Source organism: Argopecten irradians, chromosome 2 (assembly GCF_041381155.1).
Source record: "Argopecten irradians isolate NY chromosome 2, Ai_NY, whole genome shotgun sequence".
NCBI classification, from domain to species: domain Eukaryota; kingdom Metazoa; phylum Mollusca; class Bivalvia; order Pectinida; family Pectinidae; genus Argopecten; species Argopecten irradians.
Window position 1 is genome coordinate 16,371,306 of NC_091135.1, and position 26,275 is coordinate 16,397,580.

At 34.2% G+C, this 26,275-nt stretch overlaps 1 protein-coding gene across 1 annotated transcript; it reads left to right on the forward strand.

The window, feature by feature from the left end:
- The first annotated feature begins 4,594 nt into the window (after positions 1-4,594).
- On the forward strand, positions 4,595-26,259 carry LOC138314618 (sodium- and chloride-dependent creatine transporter 1-like). Its single transcript, XM_069255034.1, has 16 exons — positions 4,595-4,671; positions 10,542-10,676; positions 12,301-12,483; positions 12,928-13,059; positions 14,325-14,469; positions 19,677-19,778; positions 20,290-20,422; positions 20,562-20,696; positions 22,203-22,306; positions 22,415-22,539; positions 22,832-22,944; positions 23,259-23,393; positions 23,670-23,772; positions 24,075-24,175; positions 25,541-25,711; positions 26,048-26,259. The coding sequence occupies exons 2-16, from the start codon at positions 10,634-10,636 to the stop codon at positions 26,129-26,131; spliced, it is 1,809 nt and encodes a 602-aa protein (XP_069111135.1). The 5' UTR covers positions 4,595-4,671; positions 10,542-10,633; the 3' UTR covers positions 26,132-26,259.
- Positions 26,260-26,275: the final 16 nt, after the last annotated feature.

Here is a 26,275-nt window from a genome sequence, read left to right on the forward strand (position 1 = left end):
CTTTTTATTATCCACAAAACAACAATACAATCTCCCTTCCTTTTTACATGAATGCTTGTTACTTAAAGTTTGAAGAATATATATTGTACCTATTTTAAAATAGCCCGATTTGAAGCCAACTTGAGCATCTGTTATTATGTATATTTTATTACTCCACTTTACTAAACGCTCACTCAGGCCAGTCAGCCCCGGTCCGTTTGAGAAACAGCTCAGCTGTTTGACGTCACTCTTTTTGTCAGCATCATACGTTTATGTACATCGTCAGATATTGCTGCTTGTCAGTCGGTCACTTGGTTGTCATACTTATATGGTTGATCTTACAAAATGCCTTTTTTCACAGATGTACAGTTTTTTAATAATGTAACCAAGTTCACATTTTATTTATTTATGATGGTACAGTTTTGTTGGTGGCACAATGCAAGTTTGCTACCCATGTTACCGCTGCCATCGAGATACGTATATTGGTGTCACGTACGTGTCACCTGCACATACATAAAAAACGTCCTGGTATGAATATTTATTCATAATGTATATTAAAAAAAGATTACTTTTTCATAAATTATATATATAAACACTGTTTACATGAATAATTCAACAGTGGAAACATTTGGGTAGTACACCATAGCGTATTTTTTTTTTAATTTATGGACAACAGTCATCAAACATGCTGAACGTTGGGCTATCTATACTCCTAATCAATACAAATGACTTTACCTTTTAATATTCTACCGATCGATACCAATCGTAAGCATCATCAATGTCAGGCAAAAAATGTCTGTTTAGGTTACACTGGCAGAAAAAAATTGGGTCGGTAGGTCGGGAAGTTGTTTTTTTTTTAAGTGTCTTTTATTCTAAATAATGGCTGGAACCGGAGTCTGAGATCGAAATCCCAACTTTTGATTTTTTTTTCGTAGAAAAGTGGATAAAAAATTAGGGTCGAGGTTAAAAGATTAGGGTCTATCGGGTAACCCTAAACAGACATTTTACTTTTTTGGCCTTATATCTATTTTATCAACTTATGGGAAACGTATTAAAATATATTCAAAACATTTAAACACCAATACGTATTGGATGGTGTTTGTAGATGCCGATATGATCAGCGCCAAAGCTCCATTGTAGACGAAGTAAAGCTGGGTGTTTGTATTAGTTAGTAACAAAGGCTTTTGAACTGATACATTAGTTATTATCTAAACAAAATTAATTAACAAGTCTGGACGTAAAGATGCTCTCTATAAGCTCTTTTAGTAATGATTTTGCTTTCTAAACAAGACAACAAAGGATCTGTTTCGCTAAGCAGATATTTGATAATACATTATTCCCCTCTGTAAGATTAATTTATCTACCCTGTCCTGAGCTTTTGTTTTGATATTACGTTCATTTCGCGAGGAAAATCAGTAATTTTTACACCTGTTTTATCAATATTTTGTAATTGTATTTGTTGTGTTTGTTAAAGTATTGTCAATGTTTTGGCCTTTCAATGACAAACATTTTAGTATTGTTTTAACAGAAGCTCGTTGGTGAAAGTTCACCATTTAGCCAGGCGAGAGAGCAACCAACTAAATAATTTTACATACAAATTATATGTAGACCACAGTGTTAAACTTTGTTAAAGTTTTGTACTGTATTATTAAAACAAAGGAATATTAGTTAGCTATTGTCTTCTATAATTAAAGTCTATGTTCTCATATAACACTAGATAGAAAAAAAGTTTGGGTCTTTCTGCTCAAACTCCAACCAGGGTAGCTTTATTGAAATCAGGCGCATTTTGCACTAAAAAAATCCTGAAATTCTAATATTTTTACCTATTCATTATCAAAATTGATATTTTGAACCTAAATCTCAATATGAATTTCCAAATTCATATCATGGTTATCTAGGAATAATTACCTGTCAGAAAACATTTTTACTTTTGAAATTCATAATTCGCTAGCCAATCAGCGGCCGGGTTAAAATTCTATCCTGGGCTCAATCTTGTATACACAGGGGCCATTTCGAAGGTCTGTTTTATATTTAGTTGGTTGTTCCCTATATCCACGTAAATTACTGTAACCTGATAACTACATTCACCTGATGTAACGCACATTATCATGAGACCACGTTTGTTTATTGCTTTTTCGGTTGTAAAAGACATTTACATATCGAGGGTAATTTCGGGCTAAAAAACATCAGCATTGGTACAGCTTTTACAACGTACTTCAAGGTAAAGACTAGAGAGTTCTTAAAAATGCTCCACCGCCGACGAATGGTATTTTTCCTCTATCAAAACAGGAACACATTAATTTGGTTTTTTCTTCAGATGTAAAAGTTATTTAATCTACAACATGACCACCATTGAAATTTTTTCTTCATGATAAAAATATTAAAAATAAATAATTGCATCCCGAAAATAATCCGTGGCACTATGTCCTATATGGAATGAAGTACTGATCGATCATGCATCAAAAGCCAAATGAATTATTTTATATTATTCTTTGTGTTAATTAGACATATATATATATATATATCCATGTTTAAACACCAATTATTGTTCAAATAATGAGCAAAATTTATGTTCTGTCGACGATAGAGCATCTTTAAATACTCTTTATGTTTTGAAATGCGTTTTAAAAGTTTGCATGATATAATATATATATTTTTAGTTAAAACCCCCAAAAATATATTAAAAAGTGGATAAGATAGTAAAAAGAATACAGATGAAAAGGTGATAAGAATGAATAAGAATGATAACGCCGCATGATACGAAGATTTATATACCCTTTACCCATATAGTTGATTTATAACGTCACATCTATACCAAAATATACACCGTATGATACAAATTTATTTCTTTTAGATACATAGAAATACCAACGAGTCACACGGCATGAAAAAGAGTAAACATGTTGGAGACGTCAAAGTATTTCTCTTTTTATGAATTTACAATCCGCACAGTGTAATACAATGTGCTCTACTGTGGGTGGAGAGTACTTGTATGGCATGGTAGAGGATCTTCCAAACTCAGCAGATGTACACGGATAAAATATGTGTCACCAGATGGGAGCCGAGAAAGGGCAACCTCCTCTCTGCGTCTGGACAAATGGGGTTTAAGTTAAGGTTGTATTTTAAAAATTTATGGTTTGTTTCGGTAGACCACCTCTGTTGCCAATGGTGTCTGACTGAATTGAATGTTTTGTATCAGTGTATGGTAGTTTCAAATCTGTCTGTATCAAGCTGAGTGCGGGTTTGTCTGCTTTGCTAGCTTTTTCATTCCTATGTACACCTACATGGTTGGGAATCCAGAGAAATTTAATTTTGGTTTTGCTAGACATCCGAAGTAACCGGAAAAGAATTTTTGCATTAAAGCGTGGGTAGGGTGTCTTGGGAGTAAACTTTGAAGGCGAAACAGATGACTGCCTTGTCTATGCGGTGTCCTTAGATGTGGTCAAGAGTCAGATCGATAGCACATGCTTCCGCAGAGAAAACACAAATGTAGATGCACCATTTCGAAGTCGAATGGACGAGCAATGGTCGGCAGAAGAGTATGCTGCAGAAACTTTTTCGCCATGTTTTGAACGATTAGTGTAGATTATGAAAATGATCAGGGAAACTACTAATGCACTCCCGAAAGTAGGATTTATGATCATCGGGTAGTGCACTGGATTTTGCCCTCTCATTTGAAGATAGATTTATATCAGGTGTTTGAATGAGCCATGGAAGTACATTCGACACGGTGTACTCAGCTTTGGTGTCTAGACTAAAATAAAGATCTTGTAGAAAATTTGTTACTTTGATGCCAAAAGTCGATATGAGTCTTCGATTTTGCATAAAAATATTTATAATATTTATAATCGAAAACAAGTCTGAAGAGCGTTTTTTTATTTATTAGACTTCAGCTGTGCAGCATAGCACAAGGCTACTATCTTCGGTCGGCTCATTAGCTTTTACTTAAAGACTTTTCACAAGTGCTGTTCGAAACGCTCCTAGTTTAAGGTGTAATCCTTGGCTCTGGATAGAGTAGATAGGAGCTTCGAGCCGGTCAATAGACAATCGAAACATATAGTAGGCTGGTTAAGTGACTTTTGACTTCAAGTCATGATGCAAATGTCCCCTTTGGCATGAAAGTACCTTAGAGCATAAGAAACAAAATTATCCAAAAACACACGCGAGATTTCAGTTTACCGGAAATGTAAACATTATTCAAAATGGTCGCCAATGATACAATGAGATTTATATATATCCCTTTCTAATAAATCTGCGTTTGACGATATTGATGTCAAAATGAACATTTCCAGGCTCAAGGAGTTCAGTTCAATTGATATAAGCATTTAAAAGTCATGATTTAGGGTGATTGAGAGCAAATTGATGATACATATAAAAATCTAATGTAACACTCTAATAAAAGCACGCATCATCAAGAAGATTGGTCTTCAAATGGTATTGTTTTATCAATAAAATACAATGTATTACGGACGTTCTTACTTTCCGCTATTTCATTTTTGCATTCTACATGTTCAACGTATAAAGAAAGGAAAAGACTCTTAAAGATCACTATATATTTTGCATTTGGACTTAATACGACTAAAATGACGTCCTTGTTGATTTTTAACAATAAAACAGAGTTCAAGACAAGGAAGAAAGGGAAGCCAAATGTTACATGTGAGCACATATCTAGGAAGGGACTGTAAAAGTATGGTAAGTATAGCTAGTAAATTTAGTTTTAAAAAAGCAAACTAGGACTTTGGTTCAATTATTTTTCAGCTTTCCTTACTTAAATACCATTTATCACATAGTAGCCAAAATATTGAAGGATTTCTTTAAAAATCGAAATAACTAAACAAGGACGGAAAATGCCGATGCTAAAAGCCACCCAAGGAAAAAAGGATATAAATATATCAAACAAAACAGAATGCCTTTGGAAAATGAAACCATTAGTCACACTGTAAGCTAAACATTAGGTTCAAATAGGATTATACATCACCTGGTGGCATTATATATGACCAAATGGAAGAAACCCTGTTAGATGAAGCTTCAACCCCAGGAGTACCATTATATTTAACGACTGAAATATGAATCCTTCCATCAATAATCATACATTTAAGCCAACCTCTTGACAGGCGTTAAATTATCATATCTTGAAACATACTGTATCGAAATATTTTCCATGTCCTATATGTTTGACAGAAAGAACTGAGAGTTTTTATTTTGTTTGTCAGGATACATTCATAAAATGTTATAAAGACTGTTTGTCTTTATTTGAGATGTTCTTAGGACTTAGCAAGGGAAAATCCTGTTCTAGCGACCAGATGAATTGTCTTGCTCGCGATGTCAGCATTTTGTGGTAGAATTAGCCATGAATATCTTGTAATCAACCCCATATTATAAATCAAACACTTTGTCACACATCCAATATTTACTGTTACTTGATTGATCATCTCATCCATTCACCCACTAGGTGTTTTTTATATTGTAAGATAGTCATATATACAATGGACTCTATGTAATAGAGTAATAAGGTAATAGTTCCCGATTGAATTAAATACTTCAGCACAAAATCCACAATAATTTGGCAGATGATTACCTTGTTCTAGGTCTGCTCGTCCTGAAAATCTAATCTTTGGGTAGACAAATGACTAGTCTCATCTTGGATGCATGGAAGGTACCGATAGTTTCCTTCAAAATAACTCCAGTTGTAAGATTGCATTTTTTTTTACAGAAGAAGATAGGAATTGGATTAAAACAACAAACTTCTGCTTCACTTTATATCCTTTGGACGGCCGTAACGTATTTATGCGTAATTATTCATTTGCCCCATTTTATGCACCCTTCTGGAGCCCCACTGAGACCGTTGAAAACTAAATACTGTTTTTTTGAAAAGGAGATGTTCATCCCTATATAGCATGTCAATATCGATTCGGTCATTGCATTAGTGACGTCACAAATCACCTTTGAACATGCCCAAATAAGTCAAAAATTGAGGTCTGAAATCCGGATTTTAGTGTGTGCCCGGAAACCTGTCGTTGTGAGCTTAATTATCAAGATACAGACATGCAGATGGTCTTAAACGATAGAAGAGATATCAAGTTCGAATCCTGCCGGCCGTCGAAAGGATATACAGAAAAACTCAAAATCGGCTAGAAACTTATTTTTATTTCATAAAATGTGTCTACACAATGGTTTATTATGATTTCGACTCGAAAACCGGGAGATTTTTCCATATTCCGGACCTCACTATATCAAAGATTCTCAGAAAAATGAAGAAATACTATATATTTAGACTAAGAGGCACAAAAAGCGACGATATCATTAGGGGTATATATTGAATTTGACCAAAATCAGCAGGTCAAATATCATATGATAATCGGCCGATTAGCATAAGATATGTTAGGTCGATATTTACCGCCTGCCGGCCCCCCAAAAATTATCTTTGGAAACAGACGCTATCGTAGGTAGGGTCATTTTCTAGCTGTCTTCCTAGCAGGTCGGACACTGAATTTTTAATTTTTGGAATTCAATGTTCCTTTTTTTTTTTTTTTTTTTCCATTGTTAGCGTATGTTTGTTATATTGAATTATTGGAATAGATACATTTCGGCGCAGTTCCAGCGTTTCCCCTAGGCCCTCCTGTTTGGATATAATTGTTTCCTGCCATCGGACACAGGTTTCCGGGGGCTATCTCCGGTTTTTCCTGGGCGACAGGTGTGTGCTGTTGATGGGGCGGTTTTGTTTTTCTAATGAGTCGAGCATAAATAATATCTTGTTTTTACATGTACATTCGTATTGCTATAGTTGTACAGAGAGGAGCCTTCATTCTATGTATATATTTTCTTAAAAAAATTTCACAATGGTTTTCATTAAACGCCGACTGCTACACTGACACGCTAGTACGGCAAATTGATATTTGCGTTGTAGTCGTATTTTTGGAAGTAGTGGAGTGAAGACTTAATAATTTCCAATGTAACGTGAGAAGAGCAGGGGATGAAGAACACTGTTTAATTGAACTTTACGATTTAGGATATAATTTACTTGTGGAGGTTTCTAAACTTAAAAGCCCACTACCTTTCCGAAACCACAGGGGGCCAACTCAATGAAAATGGATGTTGTCATACATTTTTTTGTATTTGGAGGATGGACTGATGAGTATATATGACAGTCATGTGATTTTTTTTTCGAAAAATACGAGATTTGAAAAATTATTAAAAAATCGGGATATTTACTATAAAACAGAGAAAGGGACGACAGTCGCCATATTGGATTTTTTACCCCCACCTCGATTAAAGTTAATTTTTTCACAATAGTATACCTTTTTTCCTAGAGTCATAATCACGCATCAGTCCTCCGATAATCCATAATCACACACAAACCATGCAAAAGCATATAAACGATGTCTATATAGTCAAACGCAATATTTTAATCCAAAATTACCGGCGCTTTCTGACTTGTGACATCGAAAGCAACGTCCTAGTGAAGAGCGATTAGAGTGACTTCCCCTGCAGTGTAATTCAATGGGTTTAGTCAGAGATATTCCGATACGTTTGTTTTCGCGGAAAATTTGAATATTAAAACGTATCGGAATACCTCTGACTAAACCCATTGAATTACACTGCAGGGGAAGTCACTCTAATCGCTCTTCACTAGGACGTTGCTTTCGATGTCACAAGTCAGAAAGCGCCGGTAATTTTGGATTAAAATATTGCGTTTGACTATATAGACATCGTTTATATGCTTTTGCATGGTTTGTGTGTGATTATGGATTATCGGAGGACTGATGCGTGATTATGACTCTAGGAAAAAAGGTATACTATTGTGAAAAAATTAACTTTAATCGAGGTGGGGGTAAAAAATCCAATATGGCGACTGTCGTCCCTTTCTCTGTTTTATAGTAAATATCCCGATTTTTTAATAATTTTTCAAATCTCGTATTTTTCGAAAAAAAATCACATGACTGTCATATATACTCATCAGTCCATCCTCCAAATACAAAAAAATGTATGACAACATCCATTTTCATTGAGTTGGCCCCCTGTGTAAACAGTACACAATTTTTTAAAATGGGAATGTAAAACAAGATCAATAATTTTGTAGATTCTTAAAAATTATTAATTTACCGTTAATACTTCATTTATCATCACCTTCTGAACGATTTGATTAAAATAAATAAAATGTTTATTTTCATAACGCGGGTCGTATTATGTTTCCCGCCGTCGTCCTAAATACCGCGCGGTAGTTGATTATCACTGCGCCAGACGGCAAAACAGCGAATTGACTCTCCACTGTTTTCATATATTACGCAGGAAATCCTGCATATGTTTGGTGTCGTAACCTTATTTTAGGTCATCGGTATACATTTTCTGATGTTATTAATGTTTTTAAAGAAACCTTTATATTTTGCTCCGGAGAGGTTTCTAAACTTAATAGAATATTCCTTGTTGTTTTAGGAATACCAGTTATATTTCAACGAGTGAGGTGAAAACTTTAATATTTTTTCACGAGTGCGAAGCTTATCAAAGTTACCGCATCACGAGATGAAATATTACTGTTATTCATGTAGAAACATGGGATATTCTATGTATTAAATTTGTTTTCCCGCTTCCCTTTACAGAAGACCATCACTACTAGTTCCACCAAAGGTTATTTCGCCAATGTATTGTAAGAGTTATTTTCACTTGCAATTATTACGTCGTATTTTGTAAGCATAATGTCATATTTCTACACAAAAATATGACGTAATTTTCGCGCAAATGCTAAGGACGTAACAATGTTGCATTCCAATTGGTCAAAATTGATATTTTGCTCTTTGTATATATCGCTTTTTTGTTCTCCGCAAAACCTTGCATTTCACTGCGGAAAATATAATAAAATGTAATAATTGAATTTTGATTGTAACGAGCATTTCCATTGGCTGAAAAAATTACTTTATCAGACCATAAAAGCAAATACGGCCTCGCCGTTTGTAACGTCGAGATAATGGCGTAATGACTTCATAGACAAAAGAGTACCAAAATGAAAATTAAATTTTGAAGATACAATTTCTAGTAAATTGAATTATATGGTTTAATCATCATAAACCGCTATCTATTCAAGTTAATCCTTAATTATTTCATATTTAAACATACTGATAATTAAGTTGACGAAGTATTACATGTGTATCAAAAAGGTGAAACTATGAAAGTAATATGATAAAATCTGCTTAATTTATTTGGAAAATACCTAAGAATTATAAGGTATAATATGTTTTATACATTGTAGGAATACTTATATTTGATACGTCTCATAAATCAATATAACTTTAGCTGCATATTGATTTTTTCATAAATATTATGTATATATTTTACTGCATGTACTGTAGATCAATATGTGACACTTGAATAAAACATTTTTATTATTATTGTACCTAATGCGCGTCATTCAATATATCAGTTACTTCCATTTCTATCACTGTGGTTTCTTTGTGAGGTTTGTGCCGAGTTCATTCTGTGATCAAAGGAGTTATACAAACACTGCAAAACAATGGTACACGAATAACAGTGTGTTCTGATTTGGTACTTTTTACACGTAACAGATATCTTGTACCTTTACAATTAGACAAATCTTTAAAAATTCTTTTTTAATCTTAACTTAATTAAGTAATGCAAAATTAATTACCTTATTAATATATGTACAGAATACGAATCTTAAGCATTTGGAAAAATTATCGATATGTTATTTTGATATAAAAATGCCGGTATGTTATTTTGATATAGAAATGCCGGTATCTTATTTTGATATAAAAATGCCGGTATGTTATCTTGATATAAAAATGCTGGTATGTTACATGTATTTTGATATAGAAATGACGGTATGTTATTTTGATATAAAAATGCTGGTATGATACATGTATTTTGATATAAAAATGCCGGTATGTTATTTTGATATCAAATATAACCATGGCCTCCATTGAAATCTGCATTGATATAGAAGGAAAATGTATGAAGATAAAATACGTCATTTCATTTTAAAACATTTCTTCTTACGTAACAACTCTTCTTACGTAATATACAAATATTAGACTTTTTCATAAGTGTATAATTATGAAGGATAGGGAAATTCTACCCGAGGGTCACAAAATTTTGTAAAACCCGAGGCTTGCCGCGACTGCAAGTCAATTCTCCACATATGAAAATTTCTTGATAATTTAACGCAAATCCTGTTTGTTTGTGTTGTTTAAAGTAAACCAAGCCAAGTTTCTGAAAAAAATGTTAAAACTGTACTGAGAAAATAGTATCTTTGTTGACGGTGTGACGTCACGAGGCTTTATTGCATGGGTAGCCATGCATATACCGCCTCAGGGAACATACATTGTAAGTGTATTGTCCGAAACCAGCCAGTATAACATCTGTAGGTATGAGAGAAAATGAGATGTAACGCGGAGATAAACAGTGTATGGAGAGAACAGGTCTGCAGTAGTCCATGGCCCGTTTGTTCAAAGATTATAAGCTTAATATGATAAGTGAAAAATTCATTTCACGGTTGCTGCTAAACCTGTGATTATTTCTTCATCCGCGTTTTGTGAGTATGTATGTTCCAGGGGATGTTTCACGGATCTCTCTTTTAAATCTATGAAAACACGGATCTCTCTTTCTAAATCTATGCAGACCACGGATCTCTCTTTCTAAATATATGCTGACAACGCCACAACAGATGGATGAAAAGGGAGAGACAGGTATGACTTTAAAGTATTTTTATCAATTCAATTTCATAGTTGTATATACAGTATGTACATTGTACATATATTTTGAAGTTCCAAAATCGAATCTAGACATAATGCTATATAAGACTACGACTTCTTAAAAAAAAAAAAAACTTGAGTCAAAAACTGACATATTTTTTCACATAGTTACATAAGGAAAAACTTAAGTATTCGAATTTGTTTCGAGAAAGAGAAATCGAAGCTCGGTCTCGTCACAATGGGGTAGTGGTCAGGAATCAACAAAAAAAAAAAAAAAAAAAGTCTGTACGGAACCCCCAAAGATTAAAAAAAGTGTAAACCAATCTGGGAATTGTACAGCCTTAGGTTAATGATGTATATTGTAGCTATCTCCAGATATTACACATAAATGACACCAATTTCATAACAGCTGTCATAAAACTCATTAGTTTTATGTTTCCGTACCCTGTAAGTAAAGATCGAGGTTTTCAGAATGTCGAGCGCTAGGCGCTTCCTTTTGGTCGCACTTTTACGAAGAAATAATCAATTACAAAATGTAATAGATTAAATAAAATTACTCAAGTCAGCGCTTTTGACCTCGATCTAGTCCGTTTTCTATTTGCTTTGATAAAACGTTGTCCAAAAGACATGCACGTGCAATTATTTGGTGTAAAGCGCTTTCGCGAGCCCCCGTAGGTTAAAAGGTTTGATGTTCGACATCAAAATATAACATCGTCAACATGCTAGATAAATTCATCGACTTTAGAAGGTTATAAAGCCTTCTGTGCCTTCGGCTCGTATGGAAACATACATTTCGATAATTATTACTTATCAAAGCGTAATTTACTTATTTTTTATTAAGACATAAGACTTTTTATGTGCGTCTGGATATGGTTGTAGCATTTTATCTTTGCTTGGTTTGTCATCAACGCTTACTCGTTTTGACTTCCAAAGTAATGATCGCAATGTCCCATTCACTAAACACTTTGATGCTCTTCAGGCTCCATTATCAATTAAGGAGTAACCTCCTACTTTGTTTAGTTTATGAGCTGATAAACCCAGTGGAGCACGAGTACAATTTACCGACTGCTCCATTGGGTTTATCATCTCCTAAACTAAACAAAGTAAGATGTTAATCCTTATATTAACAATATTTTCTTTAAACTATAAAATCAACAATAATTTACCTGTGTTATTCGCCGTCTAAATTATACTGTTGTAATGTTGATCCATGCACAATAACCATTCAAAAAAGCACGCCGTTGACTGATCGCTTAATCCCGCCCTTTTTCCATGACGTCAAAAAAATAGTTATCATATTTCAGTTATTTTATTCATGTCAAATAGCAATTTTACATTCAAAAAATAAATGCGTTTTATTGTATGTCTCCGATTGTCTCGTACATGTGTTATTTGTAAAGATTGGCATGTGATTTTGTGGAATGTCAAAGGAAGTCCGCCAATGTTTATAAGTATTCATACGCACTAAATCGCGTCATGTTCTGCACTCAAGTTATTGGGAAATAACCAGATCTGCCCAAACATAGATACAGAAACAGTGGCAATTGTAAAAATGAAATACAAACACCATGTGATTTAATGTTGATGGATAACAGTTACACATGTATTCATTTTCCAGGTGACAACTTTAGGGTCACCGTTACTGAAACTTTTATTCAGGACAAAGATACTGAAATTCCAGAACAACGTCAACGCGAGACCTGGGCTAAAAAGTTAGACTTTCTCCTGGCGTGTGTGGGGACGGCAGTTGGGCTTGGTAACCTATGGCGTTTCCCTTACCTGTGTTACAAAAACGGCGGAGGTGAGTACGGTACCATAAACGCAGTGGGATCGGATTTGCTAGACACGTGTCAGCGAACATTTCATTTACTGGAATACTAGGGTCTATTTTAGTATCATTTTCGAGGTATCTAATACGTTGTTGTGTGAATATTATTATCATTTGTTTGTTTTAATGAAAAATGAAATTACTTCCAACATCTACCAATATTACATATTATCCTACAAGGCTTATACTAGAAGCGTGCAGCAGTAATTATAGATTTCCCGCGTTACCTATTGTGTATAAACATATAACGCAGAATTATCTTCGAGTTCTTCGTCATTAGTTTATGAGTGGTAATTTAGTGCCCAACAACAAAGATTACCCATCAACCATTGCACGAGAACTCTGTAATGTGCAAATGATGAAATGTGTTTAAATATATATACTGATTTAATTTATGTAAATTTTGTGTATCCCCAGGAGCATTTCTCGTACCGTTTCTGACATTTGTCGTATTAGGCGGTGTGCCTTTGTTTATTCTGGAGCTAGGACTGGGGCAGTACATGAGTTTATCAGGATTCGAAGCCTGGAAAATTTGCCCCTTATTTCAAGGTATTCACTTAATTAATGTTCTTTTAAAGATAATCAGATACACGTATTAAAAACTGTCGAAAATATTCGATACAGTTTTATTCTTATTCTAGCATAGATACATTTACATGTAGTCCTTGGACTTGGTTAATGACAAGTCCTATAAAAAAGAACCTACCGAATCCGTAATAGTCAAGTGAATATTCACCTTTTACATCAATTTTATTGTAGTTCATATTGTTGATATATACATACATCAATATTAAAGATGCTCCACCGCTGACAAATGGTATTTTTACACTATCAAAAACAGGAGCAAACGATTTTGTATTTTTCTTCAGTTAAAAAAGTTACTTACTTTACACCATTACCACCATTGAAAAGTTTGAGCTTCTAATTTTACTTGTATCAAGTTTAAAATATGAAAAATAATTAATTGCATCCCGAAAAAATTCCGTGGCACTATATCTCATATAGAATGGAGTAATGATTGCGCATGCACCAAAGGCAAAACAAATAATTGTATGTTATTTTTGTGTTAATTAGGCATATATATACACGATTAAACACCAATTATTGTTCAAATGATGAATATCATTTATGCTCTGTCGGCGGTGGAGCATCTTTAAGGTGTGAATCACCATCCACGGGTTTGAGCAGTAGCTGGTTTACTTGTTCTTCACGTGTAACCCACTCGGCACTCCGTGCCTTGTGGGTTATATCCTGAAGAACTCGTACTCCAATGGTGTAACCAATACTTGTTTGGGTTTTCCTCTCATCCTCGGAGGCAGTTTGAATGTTGTACAATGTTGTATTATGTACTAGACTTAATATGCAGTTGTTTCATTTATTTAGTCTCAATCGTAAATGTTCGTAATTTTTCGTCAGATCGTTAACAACAAAATATTTCCTCAACATAAGTTATTTTAGTCTTTTTAAAAATAGATCATTTTAGACATATCTAACAGACGGCAGGCTGAAATTATCATAAAAATCCTACATTGAAATGTTGTCATTTCTTTAATGTGATTATTAAGATTTATTGAATGCTGGTTTACTTACACTTATCTACACCTTGCTCGAAGCAACTGGTAGACTCCATGCTCTTTTCTAAGAAGGAAGGTTGAATTCCACCGAATCCAAATATGGATAGAACATATATTATTTCATGATCGGAGAAATAGAAATACTAAATTCAGAAAAAAATAATTGGTTTTTGCTTTAAACTTTAAACTACCTATGTGTTGCTTTCTATCAACACCAAACAACATGCACTTGTCTTACAGGTATAGGATTAGCTAACCTTATCACCATCGTTCTCACTAATATCTACTATGTCATGGTACTAGCCTGGGCCGGGTACTACTTTGTGCTCAGTCTAACAGCCGTCCTTCCTTGGTCTAACTGTAACAACGACTGGAACACAAAAAGGTAATACTGATCATGGTCTAACTGTAACAACGACTGGAACACAAAAAGGTAATCAGGTCGTCTGTCTCTAATGACTCCCATCTTTGGAGAAGCAGTGCCTTTTAAAAGTGCCACACATGTAAACCAAGCGCAAACTTATTCTTCACACGCGTGATTGTAATTTACACGAGATTTTTATGTGATTTACCAGGCATTCATTTCACAAATGATAATCGCATGATTTATATACAGGGAAAACATGTATAAGATACACATGAATACCACATGGTTCACACCTCAGAATTATAACTGATTTTTCATGTGATTTTCTTCTTTTTCAATGCTTCGTATTTATTTTTTTTTATTTTTATACTCTTTTGCAAAATCCCATGTCTTTCGTATGTATTTTTTATCAATTATATTGGGTTTTTTTCTCAGATAATATCTCTCACGGGTGTTAGAGACCGCATTGTATGGACACTATATGCAATTGATTTTAAATGCAAAAATGTCTTATGCACATCTTGTATAGTATACGGGAAATATTTTCCAAACATGGAATGTGATGATATCGAAACTCAACAAAATTTTCAACCTGACGACAAATGTATTGTCACGGACTCATTGACTTGATAACTAAAATTGTTTTTGTGTAAATGAGTCGGCAATGAAATAGGTTTTTGACATCAGGAAATGCCCTTGTATCCTAAACAATCACGATCCATTTGTAAGCCGGTGTTAGAAATAGACCCCGTTGAAAACTGACCTCGGGTCATTTCTCAACGTTGAAAAATGACCTTTCAACCTGACGACAAATGTATTGTCACGGACTCATTGACTTGATAACTAAAATTGTTTTTGTGTAAATGAGTCGGCAATGAAATAGGTTTTTGACATCAGGAAATGCCCTTGTATCCTAAACAATCACGATCCATTTGTAAGCCGGTTGAAAAATGACCTTGCGAATGCCGTTGAAAACTGAACTTTAATTGCACTTTTCACACTGACCCGCTGAAAATGGACCCCATTGAAAAGTGACCCCACAAAAACTCGTTCATCATTACTCGGGTATATTTCAATACATTAAGGTTTAAACGAGCGATTTAAGTATGCCTATATATCACTTCTTAGGTGTACTTAAGTTAACCTATTTGATAAAAAGTGTCTATGCATCCGTAAATATAAGAAGTGATATAAAGTTTATTATATTAAGCCTCTAAACAGTTTAATTTTTAATTTTATGAAGAGACACGTAGTCTTTTCTAATGTTCCAATCATTAATCCCTTACCAGGAGAAATGCACTCTGTAGTGTGACACAGGGACCTGGCACGATTTTTTTTAACTAACACTATACATATATATATTATAGTATCAAGGGTATGAACTCGATAGCCAAGTGATATGACCGTCACCGCCATGTTTATTTGTTCTTCGGAACGCTTCTCGAGTTTACCCACAAGCACAACATTATATAATTTGCATAATGTAGTCACGATATGTAAAGTCGAGAAGCGTTCCGAGAGAAAAATGAACATGGCGGTGACGGTTAAAGTAAGTGAGCTACACGATGTTTAAATGGAGTTTCTACAAAGTACGGGTCATGACACCTCCAAAGGAGATTGTGGATGAACAAAGTTATGGGTACTGTTTACCACCACAAGCGTAGATTTTGTGATTTTGGCTTGGTTTTTGAGGTACCCATTAGAGCCGAGGCCACATTTCGACCGGACAAGGAAATGTCTACCTGACATATTTTTCGTAAATTTCCCCATTCATCAAGCCATAACTTCGTCAATACTTGGCCAATTTTGTTCATCAAGCACTCAATGGGAAGATAAATTATTTCTCTTTAAGGTAAGATATCCGTCAATGTTGTATAGAACCCATTCATTAAAATAATCACGGTTTTAAAAAAATAGGTCCGTTTCTCTCGACCGCCGAGTTCATACCCTTGATACTATAATATATATATATGTATACTATCGGTTAAAAAATTTCGTGCCAGGTCCCTGTGGTGTGATATGCGTCATAAGTAGTTTTAAAAACTGATATATGTTTTTAGCAAAATTATTTAGAGTAAATCTATGCAAAACTGCACTAATTTTTTAGCGTAAATGTACATGTAAATTTGGCAAAATAACGTGTTGTTTCACACTAAGCAAAAGTTTTGCGAAATTACATGCTGAATTCGATTTATTCGGCGATTTTTTTTCTTTTGTACAGCTTTGTCAGTTTTTAAGCATTAATTTCGTTATAAATCACTCCCTTCTTTTTCATCAAGGGTATATCAGCTAAAGAGTTTTAAATTAGAAATACCAGGCTTTTATTCAGGCTACTGTACAGCCGCGAACTTAGTAAAATTGACTACGGATGTGTTAGTAACAAATTGACAGAATTAATGCAATATGACAAAAGTGAATTTTATGGCGAAAATGGGGCCGACTTAGTTTTTTTATTTATTTTTAGTAGAGTACATATTTTATACTTTATAATTCGCCCCATCTCCATTTGAGAAGAAAGAAATAGTATTTTTGTAACACATATTCCGTTTTTATTTAGCTTATTATATTGAGAAAGTATATTATTTGGACATATTTTTACCAAAATGTTTAATTGAAAGTGTAAAAACAAAAATCGCTTGAAACGGATTTTAAACAGCCTGTGTTCGATTGCAACGATCATTTTATTATCAAAAATAATATAATAAGGGTTCGCATACGTGAAAATATAAGAGAACTATCTCTTAGCTTATCTCCAGCTTACCGGCCTGCGCAATAACAGCATAAGGTTTCGGAATCATATGTAGGATTGTGGATAAAATCACCATGGATATCATGTTTTGAAATGGGCTCGTTACATTGTCGACCGCTTTCAACGCTTATATGATTCCGATGAACGTATTGTAAATTTAATTCCTTAAGTGACCATCTTTAGTTGATTATGTGAATTAGAAATGGTATTGACTAGAAAACAGGTGAATTTGGAAAGACAATTTGCAATCGAACTACCTTTTAGAAAATGGAGACATCCCTTATTGGGAAAAGAGCGGTAAGGACAGCATCACGTGACGTTGGAAATAGACATCAATAAGGGAGCAGCCATTCGGCCACGAAGTGCGATACACTTCTAAAGTAACTCCTTAGACCTGCGCACTGACAAGTGAAGTTTTCAGAGGTCATATTTCAATAATTCACATTGGATATGATACTTTGCAATAAACTCATTACATTACTATTACCGAACGCTATTATGATTCGGATTTGATTTGATTTGAATTTTGATTTTAACATATTTTATTGCAAAAATGTGCAATGGGATTGGGCACAAGTTGTACAACTTATATAAAGCCCGTTCCCAAAAATGATTCAGATGAACGTAAGCTTATATGATATCGCTCTAGTTTCCTAATGTTTAAAGATGCTCCACCGCTGACAAACGGTACTTTTTCTCTATCAAAAACAGGAGCAGACGATTTAGTATTCTTCTTCAGTTACAAAAGTTACTTATTTTACAGCATTATTACCATAGAAAAGTTTGAGCTTCTTATTCAAGCTATAGATATCAAAAATATAATTAATTGCATCCCGAAAAAAATTCGTAGAACTATGTCCTATATGGAATGAAGTACTGCATTAAGCATGCACCAAAAGAAAAATAATACACACGGTTGAACACCAATTATTGTATAAATGATGAGTTTAATTTATGCTCTGTCGGCGGTGGAGCATCTTTAAAGTTATATGTGCCGTAACTGGGTGAACATTTTGACAGTCATTTTTTTTCAGTTATCCATTGAAAGCCATAAGTCTTGGTGAATTAAGCTATGAATATCATTCAAAGGCGCGGGCAAACATGTATGATGGTTTAAGTATTTACAACAACACATGATTTATGTACTGTAATAGTTCTTGTTTTATGCATTATGTAGGCTTTAATGTAAACATAAATGAAAAATTCACTTTATAATTACTAATATCATGGTAAAGATGTGAAACTAAATGGTAGATTATAGCTTGGTCTTTTGGTCTGATCGTTTGTAGTCTTTATACTGCATTGTATTTGTGATTCGGGATGATTTTGGCAGTACTACCAAAGTTCATCTTGAGTTTTTATTTGTACTTGTAAAATTAAAAACAATGCATTGTAAGTATTGTACATAGTGTAAAAATCAAAAGGTTGGTAATTTTTGGTGACAATTAACATATTAAAAGCTCATCTTGATTCGTGAGTATGGAAAAATATGACACATATAACGTTCAAGTGACTTGTGAGAAACATAGCAATATCATTGATTTGTTTTATTATCATTTTTGTTTTATTTTTTTTTATAATACATGTACAATGATCGTTGTTATCAATCGCAGCTTTAATTTATGTAAATTCGTTTCGAGCAACAACCTTGCTTTTTGTGTGGTTTTTGGTTGTTTTTTTTTTTTTTCAGATTTTTTTTTTTTTTTTTTTTTTTTTACAATATTTTTATCATTTTGGTAAAGAAATATTATATTCTAGTGTGGCTAGTATCTGTTAATACAATTTCATCATTTTCAAATAGGGGCTGGGTCGAAAGATAGAGTGTGAATACATAAATAAAAATAAACAAAACATTCTCCGCTGTTATTTTCAGAAAGTTCACTTTTTCACATTGCATACTTAATGGTAACGAAGCATTATTAATGAATTATATTAATGAAACTAATGATGTAAATCAAAGGTGAAAGGCATGCACGGTTGAACGCTCATTCAAATACATATAAAACGTTATATATGTTGAACAGGATTCATAGAGAGTTGATTTATCAAAGTGTTTGAATCTATGAAATAAACTATTATCTAATGAGATTTTGTATGTTTATGAATTGCATTTTATGGTTATGTGACATTTGACATTTGACACAGAATTGTATTCTGTACTAGTTAGAGTACATTTCTAAAGAAGTTCTAGAATATTTTTCTGGTGATGTAATGTCTTCGCATATGTAGCCTATACAATTTACGCATGAGGTGCATGAATTTCACGCATGATATATGGTTGTGCTCTTTACAGCTCTTTCACGCATGGAAATTATGCGTTTCACATATGTAAATTTTTGCTTGTGTCTTTATGAAAATGGTTTCAATACGCTTTTAATTCTATTCATGAAATGTTACATCCAGATGAATATTAAAGCACAAAGAAATCCCAATATCGATATGTGTAATGTAGAGGTCTGGGTTTCTATATTTTCAGTTGCGTTGCCCTCAACAAAGTCTCCAACTTAAGCCATACATCTCTGCTGAACCACAGTGCTACTACTGAACAACCCTCCGATCCAGCGGTGGAATTTTGGGAGTAAGTGTCTGGAAAAACACTCTATTATCTGCATTTTATGGGAATATTGAGAAACATGTTTACAAAATTTGGTGTATTTGGGGAGGTGATATCATTGGATCTCGTGGTGTAGGAACTCATGGAATGTTGCTGAATGAGTTATTTACAGTATTTTTATGATTAAGAATACACTAAATACGCGGTATATTTAGTTACGTATGTTATATCAGAAAAAGAGTTGAATCTTAAGGTACATAATGATACAGGTATATGATTTCTGGAATAGAACTGATTAGTAGTTAGACCATTCGCTTTTATCAAGCCGCCCGGGTTCGATTCTCGGTACAGATGTAGTGATTCATCTACCTGATCACGTGGGTTTTCTCCGGGTACTCAGAATACCGAAAGCAATATGTTTCATTCGCATGTATTTTTTCGCATTCATTTTGAAATATACAATATCTACTTATTACGCATTCGTTGTCCGTTGAATAAGTTTTAGTTCCATAGCTACATTGTATCCTTTGTACAGACGTGGCGTCCTGCAGCTGACTAATGATATTACAGATGGCGGAGGTATAGTGTGGCAGTTAGCTCTGTCCTTGCTGGTCATGTGGATCATCGTCTTCTTCTGTCTGTGGAGGGGAGTCAGATGGACGGGCAAGGTAGGTCTGATTTAAAAATAGGAGGAAGTTGATAGAGAAATTAAATGACCCATTCAGAGCACAAAAGTCAACACAGATGACAATTGATTGACCCGTGCATAGCAATGATCATCCGTTTTTGACTTTGTTACATCTTTAGGTTGTATATTTTACGGCCATATTTCCTTACGTCATACTGACTGTGTTGTTGGTGCGAGGACTGACGCTAGATGGCGCCGGAGCGGGTGTGGTATACTACCTTAAGCCAGACTTGTCAAGGCTAGCTGATATACAGGTATGTATTTGTATGTATAGCATAAATTGGACAAAGATCAAACTTTGACTTATAAAATCATTTAAAGGGTAGAAAATCGCGTCAAAATCTTGAGAGGTATTTGGGGGCGTGTATCGCTAATAGGTCAGCATTAACCTTGGTAGGATGTGATAGAACATGCTCAGAATGAATTAAACAATGGTGTGTTGCATATACAGTACCAAAAACGTAAAAGACGCTAACGGAAGTGATTGAAGCCTAGTAGAATCTACGGATCGGATCCAAGTAGCTGGGTGTAGTCAGTAGTTTATGCCTGGTTTCACGCTTTTGTTACGGTGTATTCGTTCGAACCTTATAAGTAAGTTTCATCGAGTTCCGTGCCTTGTAAATTGCCTACCTTTCCTATATTTTCGTTGCATCCTTTTTTTCAGATGCTTTGTACAAGATCTAATTTTCGCTGCATTAGTTCTGAATATGATCATATATTCATATTATGCTGGGTCCGATATTGATGTAAAATATACTACACTTACAGAATACTTGTATAATATTTTCTGTGCACTTTTCTCCGTATACATCTGTATTACGTGCATATAGACCCTTGTTAAACAACACTTTGATACTAGCTGTTTTATTATCTGTTATGAGACTAATAATTACTTAAATAATTTCGTTTCGCTTGGTAAACCGATATTAAAGCTTTGATCGCAACCCGCAGTGCGTGTTTTCACGTTTTCCTGTCGAGATTATCGATGAAGTGGCGCCATAAGACAGCTGCACGTACACGTTTTATTGTACCTGGCCCGCACGGGTGAACGGTTACGTGCATTGTACGTTCCGTTTTGGCGTTTGACAATTGCCGCAGGTAAAAGTACAGAAAAGTCACGTACCACGTACGCAAAACGGACGTGCATATTCTGCCTTTCGTGGCAACGAAAAGTTATGCGCGTTGGCCGTACGGTGTACTGGCGCCAACCGCGCTTTGTTTAATCGGTGATCTGAACACAGCAAGAACGCAGCCCAAACTCACGGGAAGTTCTCCACTAAAGATGTTACGTTTTGTCTGCGTGCTCCAAACTCCATACAGAGGATGTACCTGTACCTTCTGTATGCGCTACAGGCATGCAATTGTTCATTTTACATGTTGTATTTAATTATTTTTATTTTGGTATGGTTAAGACACGATAACAAAAAGACTGTATAGATTTGATGGATGCATCTGTATTTTATTGTACCTATCATCTAAATCTATGTTTTTGTGTAGAGCTGACTCATATTGCCTTGGACCTTTGGTAGTATTCTCTCTCGTTTGGATATCACTTCTTCATTCGTTCTTCACTTTGACATATACTATATTTAAATGTATTGAAATATATCTTTAACTGGTTGTCTCCCTTTTTGTAAATTATGATTACAAATTATAATAACGTTCTTTTTTTCTTTCTTTGTTTGGTTGTTTTTACTTTATTTATTAGTAAAATTTAAATCAATAGAAGGAACACATTTACTGAAGGAATGTTTTTGTAGGTTTGGATGGATGGTGGAACTCAAGTTTTCTTCTCCTATGCCATTGCAGCCAATCAAGTAATAACCCTGGGCAGCTACAACAAGTTTACTAACAATTTCTATAGGTAACTCAACCCACATGTTCTAGTGTCACGTGTCGCTAATTCATTTCTATAATATGATTATTATTTTAACGATATACACTGTATATGTATCATTTATCGTTATTTTAGGGATGCTATCCTGGTATCGTGTATCAACAGCGGTACAAGCTTTATTGGTGGGTTTGCCGTGTTTTCTGTTCTCGGATTCATGGCTAAACAACACAACATTCCAATAGAAGACGTGGCCAATGCTGGTAAATCACTTCTCTGTATAGCCCAATATAGTTTCAGTTGTATATACTTACATTCCAATTTATTGCGATTGCCGCCACCGGTAGAATACTGTACGATTTGATGGCAAATTGTTCAAACGTGGCATTCATATCCCTAAAATATAAAATATCTCTCCTGCTTTTTATAAGACAATAATGAAACACCGTTTAAAGTGGCACAAAATGCTTTATTTGCATGCAAAGTAATATATGACAGATATTATGCGTTTGTTTCCCTTGATTAGTGACCTAACAATTTTATATTGCGTTCTAGGTCCCGGTCTTGCTTTCATTACCTACCCTAACGCTGTCACACAGATGCCGATCTCTCCACTGTGGGCCGCACTCTTCTTTTTGATGATTGTGCTTCTGGGGCTTGATAGTCATGTCAGTAAAATTACACAGCACTAAATGTATTGTTTTATCATCATGATTAAGACGCACTCATTAAAATGTTAATTGCATAGCAATGCATTGAAAATAACTTTGAAAATGATTACTTCTGTGATATATTTCCAATTACTTTTAGTAATAATGACTGAATGTCTTTTTGAATTCTAGAATTCTAAAGGTACCCGAACTCTTAGACAATATGCGGGCAAGTTTACGGCAAAGTTTAAGGCGAAATTTTGTTTTTAAAATCACACATTTATCAATTTTAACTGAGCAAGTAACTGTGAGTTTTTTTCTTTCTTTTCAAGTTTGTCGGAGTTGAAGCTGTCATCGCCTCCATAATGGATTGTTTCCCAAACATGAGGCGAACGAACCGTCGAATGCTGCTATTGGGGGCATATTGTCTTCTTAACTTTCTGCTCGGCCTGTCGCTTGTATCTCGGGTGGGATTTCATATCGAAATATTTTGAATTGCACTTGTATAATTTGTTTGCTCGATAAAAACGAAAAAATCATGGTCGATTTCTCTGAAGTTGAGTTGACCTAAGAAGAACATTAGAACATTGGATGAAATAATATCCTATTGAAGCTAATGTCATTGCTTGTTTGTAATTATATTTGACAATATTAAGCTAATAACGACTTAAATCATTCTAAATATATATATAATAAACAACATATATCTGTTATATATCAAACATGACCATTATTTGCTACAGGGAGGGATGTACATCTTCCAGCTCTTTGACTACTATTCGGCCAGTGGGATGGTCCTACTTTGGTCCGTGTTCTGGGAGGTGATAACCATAGCCTGGGTATTCGGTAAGTGCAATATCATCTGTTTTAGGAATAATTGTCAATCGCCGTAACTTTTGGTACCGTCGCCTTAGTCTTATGGTTCTGGTTTACCTCTTTGGTATATAATGTGAATGTTCGGTACTGTCGCGTTAGAGTTCTGGTTTACCTCTTGGGTACATTGTCATCGTTTGGGTTGTCACTTTCGCCATACCTGTGTGTATACGATCATAATCTAGGCATTCGGAAACGTTTTAAAACCAATTTAATGGTAGTAAAAGTAATTGGAATAAAATGCTTAAATATTTTATTATTATATATTTTGATAGGTGCTGATAGGTTCTATGACGCTATAGAGATGATGATTGGCTCCCGGATTAATCCTTATCTTCACTTCTGCTGGAAATACCTGTCACCCGTGCTGTGTATGGTAAGACCTAACATTCATATTAATGTGATCTAAGTATAAATATATACACTAATGTGATATACATGTATGTATTGCATTTACACTAATGTGATCGAAGTATAACATTTACACTAATGTGATCTAAGTATAACATTTTATATTTACACTAATGTGATCTAAGTATAACATTTAAACTAATGTGATACATGTAAGTATACATTTACACTAATGTGATCGAAGAATAACATTTACATAATGTGATCATATATACTACTAATGTGATGAAATTAACATTTACACTAATGTGATCGAAATTATAACATTTACACTAATGTGATCGAAGTATAAACATTTACACTAATGTGATCGAAATATAACATTTACACTAATGTGATCGAAGTATAAACATTTACACTAATGTGATCGAAGTATAAACATTTACACTAATGTGATCGAAGTATAAACATTTACACTAATGTGATCGAAGTATATAACATTTACACCAATGATCAAAGTATAAACAATTAGTATAAACATTTACTAATGTGATCTAAGTATAACATTTACACTAATGTGATCAAAGTATAAACATTTATACTCATGTGATATACATGTAAGTATAAACATTTACACTAATGTGATCCAAGTATAACATTAAAGATAATGTGATCTACGTAGAATCCAGATCCGAGTTCCTCCTTTGTTACATAGAGTATCTAATATCTTTTAACAAATAGCATAATTTATGCAGTCTGTATTTTACACTGATGATACTTGTTTAAATGAAACGTATACTGATCCGTTTTATAGTGCTTGAAGGATTATCATTATATGAACCATCCATTATATGGATTTCGTTTATTGATAATAACATAACAACTGCATATTGGCATCTTAACGTGTTTATCACAGCTTCAGTTGTTTTCCATCCTTATCAAGATCAAAAGACAATAACTACAAAACAGGAAGTAAATACTGATTGATGAAGACTATAGAAAAGTTTTACTGTCGACACCTTGATCGCATTCGGATCATTGGGAAATCAGCTCACACTCGTGCAATGTTTATAACTTGCTACATGGCTCAAATGGTTGTCTACTGATTATAAATTTAGATATTATCTTACCCGTTCTTTGACGTAATATTTCATTGGCGGATGTCCTCGGCAGCTCTTGCTCTTCTGATGTAGCCGATTCTCGTCTTCTAGAAGGAAGCTCATTGAATCGGAACTTAAATGTTTATGTTTTCATCAATAGACCAAAGATCAGATAGCATTACATAATTCTGTTATAAAAACTGTTGAACAAAATAGACAATTTAGGAATATATACACGCGATAATTAATAGAACCAAGAAATGTTTCATAAGAATAGTCATCTTTTACAGGGACTGCTCTTGGCTCAGTTGATTACGTTTCGTCCTATCAAATACAACAAGACATACGAGTACCCGAACTGGGCCCAGGGGTTTGGTATCATGTTAGCATTGTCGTCTATGGTGTGCATTCCAATCTACGCTATCTACAAGCTTGCTCGAGAAGACGGATCTCTGACTCAAGTAGGATACATTGATTCACAGCCTTTACATACTAATTGGAATAATGTTATGTCTAAAGTTCTATTTCCCCTTTCAAGTCATTGTGATGTAATTTAATTTATTTATTGATTAATTAAATTGTTTTAAAAACAAATTTCACGGTTGGTACATTTTGTAATTGTATTAATGACTCCATAACGTGCACAATAATATTCTTGAAATTATAATTATTCATTGATATAATTGCGCCAGATAGATAAAGGAATTTTGTTATGGTAAACTCGATATTACACCATTTAGACTTGATTTAATTTGCGCCATGAAATTGATAAAGATGAGATTTTCATCCGTTTACAGAGGTGGCGAAAGTCCATTAGGCCGGTACTTCGCAAGCATCAGATTCACCCGAAGTGGGGTGTGGTCCCCGCCGGACAAGATTAAAGAAGAGCGGGAAGACGAGAGGGGCACGGTTTTGGAGCCTTAATTCGATTTTCCAGCGTGATATTATATGAAATATAAGCATCATATTAATTTTATAGATTTTAATTCCAATTTATTGGTGAAATCGTTATTGAAGACATCGTA